At 45.1% G+C, this 12,211-nt stretch overlaps 1 protein-coding gene across 1 annotated transcript in view; it reads left to right on the top strand.

The window, feature by feature from the left end:
• bckdha (branched chain keto acid dehydrogenase E1 subunit alpha) overlaps positions 1 to 11,199 on the top strand; it is a 38,412-nt gene extending 27,213 nt beyond the window's left edge. Inside the window, exon 8 of the mRNA XM_014215532.3 lies at positions 9,052 to 11,199. Within this exon, the coding sequence (XP_014071007.1) occupies positions 9,052 to 9,394 (343 nt within the window). The 3' untranslated portion in view covers positions 9,395 to 11,199. The remainder of the gene's footprint in view (positions 1 to 9,051) is intronic.
• Positions 11,200 to 12,211: the final 1,012 nt, after the last annotated feature.

Here is a 12,211-nt window from a genome sequence, read left to right on the forward strand (position 1 = left end):
ACCTGTAGACTACCTGTACACTACCTATCGCTACCTGTACACTACCTATCGCTACCTGTACACTACCTATCGCTACCTGTAGACTACCTATCACTACCTGTACACTACCTATCACTACCTGTATACTACCTGTACACTACCTGTACAATACCTATCACTACCTATCACTACCTGTACACTACCTATCACTACCTGTATACTACCTATCACTACCTGTATACTACCTATCACTACCTGTATACTACCTGTACACTACCTGTACAATACCTATCACTACCTGTACACTACCTATCACTACCTGTACACTACCTATCACTACCTGTATACTACCTATCACTACCTGTACACTACCTGTATACTACCTATCACTACCTGTACACTACCTATCACTACCTGTACACTACCTATCGCTACCTGTCACTACCTGTAGACTACCTATCACTACCTGTACACTACCTGTAGACTACCTATCACTACCTATCACTGCCTGTCTGTACCTGTACACTACCTATCACTACCTGTACACTACCTGTACACTACCTATCACTACCTGTCTGTACCTGTACACTACCTATCACTACCTGTACACTACCTATCACTACCTGTACACTACCTATCACTACCTGTACACTACCTATCACTACCTGTACACTACCTATCGCTACCTGTACACTACCTATCGCTACCTGTACACTACCTATCGCTACCTGTACACTACCTATCGCTACCTGTACACTACCTGTCGCTACCTATCACTACCTGTACACTACCTGTAGACTACCTTACACTACCTATCACTACCTGTACACTACCTATCACTACCTGTACACTACCTATCACTACCTGTACACTACCTGTAGACTACCTGTACACTACCTGTAGACTACCTATCACTACCTATCACTACCTGTACACTACCTATCACTACCTGTACACTACCTATCACTACCTGTACACTACCTATCACTACCTGTACACTACCTATCGCTACCTGTACACTACCTGTCACTACCTATCACTACCTGTACACTACCTATCGCTACCTGTACACTACCTGTCACTACCTGTACACTACCTGTACACTACCTATCACTACCTGTACACTACCTATCACTACCTGTACACTACCTGTACACTACCTATCACTACCTGTACACTACCTATCACTACCTGTACACTACCTGTACACTACCTATCACTACCTGTACACTACCTATCACTACCTGTACACTACCTATCGCTACCTGTACACTACCTATCACTACCTGTACACTACCTATCACTACCTGTACACTACCTATCACTACCTGTACACTACCTATCGCTACCTGTACACTACCTATCGCTACCTGCACACTACCTGTCGCTACCTGTACACTACCTGTAGACTACCTGTACACTACCTATCACTACCTGTACACTACCTGTAGACTACCTATCACTACCTATCTGTACCTGTACACTACCTATCACTACCTGTACACTACCTATCACTACCTGTACACTACCTATCACTACCTGTACACTACCTATCGCTACCTGTACACTACCTATCGCTACCTGTACACTACCTATCGCTACCTGTACACTACCTATCGCTACCTGTACACTACCTATCGCTACCTGTACACTACCTATCGCTACCTGTACACTACCTGTAGACTACCTGTAGACTACCTATCACTACCTGTACACTACCTATCGCTACCTATCGCTACCTGTAGACTACCTGTAGACTACCTGTACACTACCTATCGCTACCTGTACACTACCTATCGCTACCTGTACACTACCTATCGCTACCTGTACACTACCTATCGCTACCTGTAGACTACCTATCACTACCTGTACACTACCTATCACTACCTGTATACTACCTGTACACTACCTGTACAATACCTATCACTACCTATCACTACCTGTAGACTACCTATCACTACCTGTACACTACCTATCACTACCTGTATACTACCTATCACTACCTGTATACTACCTATCACTACCTGTATACTACCTGTACACTACCTGTACAATACCTATCACTACCTATCACTACCTGTACACTACCTATCACTACCTGTACACTACCTATCACTACCTGTACACTACCTATCGCTACCTGTAGACTACCTATCACTACCTGTACACTACCTATCACTACCTGTACACTACCTATCGCTACCTGTACACTACCTATCGCTACCTGTAGACTACCTATCACTACCTGTACACTACCTATCACTACCTGTACACTACCTATCACTACCTGTATACTACCTATCACTACCTGTACACTACCTGTATACTACCTATCACTACCTGTACACTACCTATCACTACCTGTACACTACCTATCGCTACCTGTCACTACCTGTAGACTACCTATCACTACCTTCACACTACCTGTACACTACCTATCACTACCTATCACTGCCTGTCTGTACCTGTACACTACCTATCACTACCTGTACACTACCTGTACACTACCTATCACTACCTGTCTGTACCTGTACACTACCTATCACTACCTGTACACTACCTATCACTACATGTACACTACCTATCACTACCTGTACACTACCTATCACTACATGTACACTACCTATCACTACCTGTACACTACCTATCACTACCTGTACACTACCTATCACTACCTGTACACTACCTATCGCTACCTGTACACTACCTATCGCTACCTGTACACTACCTATCGCTACCTGTACACTACCTATCGCTACCTGTACACTACCTGTCGCTACCTATCACTACCTGTACACTACCTATCACTACCTGTACACTACCTGTAGACTACCTTACACTACCTATCACTACCTGTACACTACCTATCACTACCTGTACACTACCTATCACTACCTGTACACTACCTATCACTACCTGTACACTACCTATCACTACCTGTACACTACCTGTAGACTACCTGTACACTACCTGTAGACTACCTATCACTACCTTACACTACCTATCTGTACCTGTACACTACCTATCACTACCTGTACACTACCTATCACTACCTGTACACTACCTATCACTACCTGTACACTACCTATCACTACCTGTACACTACCTATCGCTACCTGTACACTACCTGTCACTACCTATCACTACCTGTACACTACCTATCACTACCTGTACACTACCTGTACACTACCTATCACTACCTGTACACTACCTATCACTACCTGTACACTACCTATCACTACCTGTACACTACCTATCACTACCTGTATACTACCTATCACTACCTGTACACTACCTGTATACTACCTATCACTACCTGTACACTACCTATCACTACCTGTACACTACCTATCGCTACCTGTCACTACCTGTAGACTACCTATCACTACCTTCACACTACCTGTACACTACCTATCACTACCTATCACTGCCTGTCTGTACCTGTACACTACCTATCACTACCTGTACACTACCTGTACACTACCTATCACTACCTGTCTGTACCTGTACACTACCTATCACTACCTGTACACTACCTATCACTACATGTACACTACCTATCACTACCTGTACACTACCTATCACTACATGTACACTACCTATCACTACCTGTACACTACCTATCACTACCTGTACACTACCTATCGCTACCTGTACACTACCTATCGCTACCTGTACACTACCTATCGCTACCTGTACACTACCTATCGCTACCTGTACACTACCTATCGCTACCTGTACACTACCTGTCGCTACCTATCACTACCTGTACACTACCTATCACTACCTGTACACTACCTGTAGACTACCTTACACTACCTATCACTACCTGTACACTACCTATCACTACCTGTACACTACCTATCACTACCTGTACACTACCTATCACTACCTGTACACTACCTATCACTACCTGTACACTACCTGTAGACTACCTGTACACTACCTGTAGACTACCTATCACTACCTTACACTACCTATCTGTACCTGTACACTACCTATCACTACCTGTACACTACCTATCACTACCTGTACACTACCTATCACTACCTGTACACTACCTATCACTACCTGTACACTACCTATCGCTACCTGTACACTACCTGTCGCTACCTATCACTACCTGTACACTACCTATCACTACCTGTACACTACCTGTACACTACCTATCACTACCTGTACACTACCTATCACTACCTGTACACTACCTATCACTACCTGTACACTACCTATCACTACCTGTACACTACCTGTACACTACCTATCACTACCTGTAGACTACCTATCACTACCTATCTGTACCTGTACACTACCTATCGCTACCTGTACACTACCTATCGCTACCTGTACACTACCTATCGCTACCTGTACACTACCTATCGCTACCTGTACACTACCTATCGCTACCTGTACACTACCTATCGCTACCTGTACACTACCTGTCGCTACCTGCACACTACCTGTCGCTACCTGTACACTACCTATCGCTACCTGTACACTACCTATCGCTACCTGTACACTACCTATCGCTACCTGTACACTACCTATCGCTACCTGTACACTACCTATCGCTACCTGTACACTACCTATCGCTACCTGTAGACTACCTATCGCTACCTGTAGACTACCTATCGCTACCTGTATACTACCTATCGCTACCTGTACACTACCTATCGCTACCTGTACACTACCTGTCGCTACCTATCACTACCTGTACACTACCTATCACTACCTGTACACTACCTGTAGACTACCTTACACTACCTTACACTACCTGTACACTACCTATCACTCCCTGTACACTACCTGTACACTACCTATCACTACCTGTACACTACCTATCACTACCTGTACACTACCTATCACTACCTGTACACTACCTGTAGACTACCTGTACACTACCTGTAGACTACCTATCACTACCTATCTGTACCTGTACACTACCTATCACTACCTGTACACTACCTATCACTACCTGTACACTACCTATCGCTACCTGTACACTACCTATCGCTACCTGTACACTACCTGTCACTACCTATCACTACCTGTACACTACCTATCACTACCTGTACACTACCTGTACACTACCTATCACTACCTGTACACTACCTATCACTACCTGTACACTACCTATCACTACCTGTACACTACCTGTACACTACCTATCACTACCTGTACACTACCTATCACTACCTGTACACTACCTGTACACTACCTATCACTACCTGTAGACTACCTATCACTACCTATCTGTACCTGTACACTACCTATCGCTACCTGTACACTACCTATCGCTACCTGTACACTACCTATCGCTACCTGTACACTACCTATCGCTACCTGTACACTACCTATCGCTACCTGTACACTACCTATCGCTACCTGTACACTACCTGTCGCTACCTGCACACTACCTGTCGCTACCTGCACACTACCTGTCGCTACCTGTACACTACCTATCGCTACCTGTACACTACCTATCGCTACCTGTACACTACCTATCGCTACCTGTACACTACCTATCGCTACCTGTACACTACCTATCGCTACCTGTACACTACCTATCGCTACCTGTACACTACCTATCGCTACCTGTAGACTACCTATCGCTACCTGTAGACTACCTATCGCTACCTGTATACTACCTATCGCTACCTGTACACTACCTATCACTACCTGTACACTACCTATCACTACCTGTACACTACCTATCGCTACCTGTACACTACCTATCGCTACCTGTACACTACCTATCGCTACCTGTACACTACCTATCGCTACCTGTACACTACCTATCGCTACCTGTACACTACCTATCGCTACCTGTACACTACCTATCGCTACCTGTACACTACCTGTCGCTACCTATCACTACCTGTACACTACCTATCACTACCTGTACACTACCTGTAGACTACCTTACACTACCTATCACTACCTGTACACTACCTATCACTACCTGTACACTACCTATCACTACCTGTACACTACCTATCACTACCTGTACACTACCTGTAGACTACCTGTACACTACCTGTAGACTACCTATCACTACCTTACACTACCTATCTGTACCTGTACACTACCTATCACTACCTGTACACTACCTATCACTACCTGTACACTACCTATCACTACCTGTACACTACCTATCGCTACCTGTACACTACCTGTCACTACCTATCACTACCTGTACACTACCTATCACTACCTGTACACTACCTGTACACTACCTATCACTACCTGTACACTACCTATCACTACCTGTACACTACCTGTACACTACCTATCACTACCTGTACACTACCTATCACTACCTGTACACTACCTGTACACTACCTATCACTACCTGTAGACTACCTATCACTACCTATCTGTACCTGTACACTACCTATCACTACCTGTACACTACCTATCGCTACCTGTACACTACCTATCGCTACCTGTACACTACCTATCGCTACCTGTACACTACCTATCGCTACCTGTACACTACCTATCGCTACCTGTACACTACCTGTCGCTACCTGCACACTACCTGTCGCTACCTGTACACTACCTATCGCTACCTGTACACTACCTATCGCTACCTGTACACTACCTATCGCTACCTGTACACTACCTATCGCTACCTGTACACTACCTATCGCTACCTGTACACTACCTATCGCTACCTGTACACTACCTATCGCTACCTGTAGACTACCTATCGCTACCTGTATACTACCTATCGCTACCTGTACACTACCTATCGCTACCTGTACACTACCTGTCGCTACCTATCACTACCTGTACACTACCTATCACTACCTGTACACTACCTGTAGACTACCTTACACTACCTGTACACTACCTATCACTACCTGTACACTACCTGTACACTACCTATCACTACCTGTACACTACCTATCACTACCTGTACACTACCTATCACTACCTGTACACTACCTGTAGACTACCTGTACACTACCTGTAGACTACCTATCACTACCTATCTGTACCTGTACACTACCTATCACTACCTGTACACTACCTATCACTACCTGTACACTACCTATCACTACCTGTACACTACCTATCGCTACCTGTACACTACCTGTCACTACCTATCACTACCTGTACACTACCTATCACTACCTGTACACTACCTGTACACTACCTATCACTACCTGTACACTACCTATCACTACCTGTACACTACCTATCACTACCTGTACACTACCTGTACACTACCTATCACTACCTGTACACTACCTATCACTACCTGTACACTACCTGTACACTACCTATCACTACCTGTAGACTACCTATCACTACCTATCTGTACCTGTACACTACCTATCACTACCTGTACACTACCTATCGCTACCTGTACACTACCTATCGCTACCTGTACACTACCTATCGCTACCTGTACACTACCTATCGCTACCTGTACACTACCTGTCGCTACCTGTACACTACCTGTCGCTACCTGCACACTACCTGTCGCTACCTGTACACTACCTATCGCTACCTGTACACTACCTATCGCTACCTGTACACTACCTATCGCTACCTGTACACTACCTATCGCTACCTGTACACTACCTATCGCTACCTGTAGACTACCTATCGCTACCTGTAGACTACCTATCGCTACCTGTAGACTACCTATCGCTACCTGTATACTACCTATCGCTACCTGTACACTACCTATCGCTACCTGTACACTACCTGTCGCTACCTATCACTACCTGTACACTACCTATCACTACCTGTACACTACCTGTAGACTACCTTACACTACCTGTACACTACCTATCACTACCTGTACACTACCTGTACACTACCTATCACTACCTGTACACTACCTATCACTACCTGTACACTACCTATCACTACCTGTACACTACCTGTAGACTACCTGTACACTACCTGTAGACTACCTATCACTACCTATCTGTACCTGTACACTACCTATCACTACCTGTACACTACCTATCACTACCTGTACACTACCTATCACTACCTGTACACTACCTATCGCTACCTGTACACTACCTGTCACTACCTGTACACTACCTGTACACTACCTATCACTACCTGTACACTACCTATCACTACCTGTACACTACCTGTACACTACCTATCACTACCTGTACACTACCTATCACTACCTGTACACTACCTATCACTACCTGTACACTACCTGTACACTACCTATCACTACCTGTACACTACCTATCACTACCTGTACACTACCTGTACACTACCTATCACTACCTGTAGACTACCTATCACTACCTATCTGTACCTGTACACTACCTATCGCTACCTGTACACTACCTATCGCTACCTGTACACTACCTATCGCTACCTGTACACTACCTATCGCTACCTGTACACTACCTATCGCTACCTGTACACTACCTATCGCTACCTGTACACTACCTGTCGCTACCTGCACACTACCTGTCGCTACCTGTACACTACCTGTCGCTACCTGTACACTACCTATCGCTACCTGTACACTACCTATCGCTACCTGTACACTACCTATCGCTACCTGTACACTACCTATCGCTACCTGTACACTACCTATCGCTACCTGTAGACTACCTATCGCTACCTGTAGACTACCTATCGCTACCTGTATACTACCTATCGCTACCTGTATACTACCTATCGCTACCTGTACACTACCTATCGCTACCTGTACACTACCTATCGCTACCTGTAGACTACCTATCGCTACCTGTAGACTACCTATCGCTACCTGTACACTACCTATCGCTACCTGTATACTACCTATCACTACCTATAGACTACCTATCGCTACCTGTACACTACCTATCGCTACCTTTCGGCTGACCAGCGTGAGATTAATACCGTTTTAACTAGACCTGCCAAGACACTGTCCTCTCCTCCACGTGTTCTGATGAATGTGTTATGTGTTGAATACAATAGTAGTTGAACTGAAACCATAAAATCAGCAGCATTCAAGGACCAGAAGGCGTGTTCGATGGAAACATTTACCTGACCCTAACCCTTTCCCACTGACATTCTCCTTCCGTCCTATCCCCTCAGGATTGGGCACCACAGCACCAGTGACGACAGCTCGGCCTACCGTTCCGTAGATGAGGTGAACTACTGGGACAAACAGGACCACCCAATCTCTCGGCTGCGTCACTACATGACGGCCCGCTCCTGGTGGTCCGAGGAAGACGAGAGGAGCTGGAGGAAACAGAGCCGTAAGATGGTGATGGAAGCTTTTGAGAAGGCTGAGAAGAGACACAAACCCCACCCTGATTTGATGTTCTCTGACGTGTATGAAGAGATGACCCCTAACCTGGTCAAGCAGAAGGAAGCCATGTGGAGACACATCCAGCAGTATAAAGAGCACTACCCCCTGGATGCTTACGCCAAGTAAACACTACAAAGCAGGATCAAATGAGTTAGCCGGCTGGCTAGTTAGCTGGCTAGTTAGCTGGCTAGTTAGCTGGCTAGTTAGCTGGCTAGTTAGCTGGGTTACTCGTTGGTCCTGCTGGTATTATAGTATTGCCTTTCGGTTCTGGCAGAGTACCACATGGTTACCAATTCCCTACTCTAGATGGCACCCTATTCCCTACTCTAGATGGCACCCTATTCCCTACTCTAGATGGCACCCTATTCCCTACTCTAGATGGCACCCTATTCCCTACTCTAGATGGCACCCTATTTCCTACTCTAGATGGCACCCTATTCCCTACTCTAGATGGCACCCTATTCCCTACTCTAGATGGCACCCTATTCCCTACTCTAGATGGCACCCTATTCCCTACTCTAGATGGCACCCTATTCCCTACTCTAGATGGCACCCTATTCCCTACTCTAGATGGCACCCTATTCCCTACTCTAGATGGCACCCTATTCCCTACTCTAGATGGCACTCTATTCCCTACTCTAGATGGAACCCTATTCCCTACTCTAGATGGCACCCTATTCCCTACTCTAGATGGCACCCTATTCCCTACTCTAGATGGCACCCTATTCCCTACTCTAGATGGCACCCTATTCCCTACTCTAGATGGCACCCTATTCCCTACTCTAGATGGCACCCTATTCCCTACTCTAGATGGCACCCTATTCCCTACTCTAGATGGCACCCTATTCCCTACTCTAGATGGCACCCTATTCCCTACTCTAGATGGCACCCTATTCCCTACTCTAGATGGCACCCTATTCCCTACTCTAGATGGCACCCTATTCCCTACTCTAGATGGCACCCTATTCCCTACTCTAGGCTCTGGACAGAAGTAGTGCAGTCTATATGGAATAGGGTGCCATTTGGTGTGTACACTCAGTCTGCATGGAAACACTGTACAGTGTTGCAGGTAGAAATGTCACAAATAGAACTGACTCGAATCCTTTTGCTTCATGTCAGAGAGGCATGTTTGTTCTATATAAAATATTTCTATCTGAACGTTCCGCAACATTGTGTCATGTTGAATGTGGCCTAGGCTGGAGCAGGGTCGAGAGGAGAGGAGAGAGGGTTAGATGGGACTGTTGCTGTACACTTTGTATTCTACTGTTCTGCATAGAGTTATAGTTCTGGTATTCTGACCAGGCTAGAATTCACTTTCTGGTATTCTGACCAGGCTAGAATGTACTTTCTGGTATTCTGGCGACACCCAGCCTTTATCAGCCTATCTTAACTATTCCAGAGCTAACAAACAGACATGATTACCAAGCCCTTGATAAGGTGAGGCCGTGAGCTAGTCCAGGGCTATAACAGCATCTGGGTGTCCCAGGGGAGAGGTCGATTCTAGTAGGCAGAGCGTATTTAAACAAAACACCTGTGTTAAGATTTTCCTGTTCGCTCAACAACTGAGTAGTTGAATAATCTTCATGACTCTTTATCAGTCTATAGGAGTCCACCCCAATGAGCCAAAAGGCATTAAAACCAGTTTTGCTCACTGGTTAGTCATACATGAGTGAAATAAGACTGAAAATGACGTAACCAGCTACCTATAAGTGGTGTTGTCATGCGTACCTAGGACTCCTCCTTTCTCAAAAGGTTATTAGGTTAGACTTGAACTCGTTTCGTATGCATAGTTTTCTAGCTGTTTGGTATCGGGGGGGGGGAGGTTCTATGGCTGAGGTGTTTTAGAGTTTCTTTGTTTGAGTTTATTAAAAGTACACTCCTAAAACGTGTCCAGGTTTGTGTGTGTTACTGAATAAAACATCTAGAAATCAGATGACTGATCATTTTTTTTTTGTGTGGGGGGGGGGGGTTGATTCCAACCTGCTGTGGAGACGAGCAGTTTGACAATACATGGTGGTGCTGTATAGTATACCTGTATAAAAACCCTGCCATGGTGGTGCTGTATAGTATACGTGTATAAAAACCCAGCCATGGTGGTGCTGTATAGTATACCTGTATAAAAACCCAGCCATGGTGGTGCTGTATAGTATACCTGTAAAACCCAGCCATGGTGGTGCTGTATAGTATACCTGTATAAAAACCCAGCCATGGTGGTGCTGTATAGTATACCTGTATAAAAACCCAGCCATGGTGGTGCTGTATAGTATACCTGTATAAAAACCCAGCCATGGTGGTGCTGTATAGTATACCTGTATAAAAACCCAGCCATGGTGGTGCTGTATAGTATACCTGTATAAAAACCCAGCCATGGTGGTGCTGTATAGTATACCTGTAAAACCCAGCCATGGTGGTGCTGTATAGTATACCTGTATAAAAACCCAGCCATGGTGGTGCTGTATAGTATACCTGTATAAAAACCCAGCCATGGTGGTGCTGTATAGTATACCTGTAAAACCCAGCCATGGTGGTGCTGTATAGTATACCTGTATAAAAACCCAGCCATGGTGGTGCTGTATAGTATACCTGTATAAAAAACCCAGCCATGGTGGTGCTGTATAGTATATCTGTATAAAAAACCCAGCCATGGTGGTGCTGTATAGTATACCTGTATAAAAACCCAGCCATGGTGGTGCTGTATAGTATACCTGTATAAAAACCCAGCCATGGTGGTGCTGTATAGTATACCTGTAAAACCCAGCCATGGTGGTGCTGTATAGTATACCTGTATAAAAACCCAGCCATGGTGGTGCTGTATAGTATACCTGTATAAAAAACCCAGCCATGGTGGTGCTGTATAGTATACCTGTATAAAAAACCCAGCCATGGTGGTGCTGTATAGTATACCTGTATAAAAACCCAGCCATGGTGGTGCTGTATAGTATA

This window comes from Salmo salar, chromosome 09 (assembly GCF_965601325.2).
Source record: "Salmo salar chromosome 09, fSalSal1, whole genome shotgun sequence".
Lineage (NCBI taxonomy): Eukaryota > Metazoa > Chordata > Actinopteri > Salmoniformes > Salmonidae > Salmo > Salmo salar.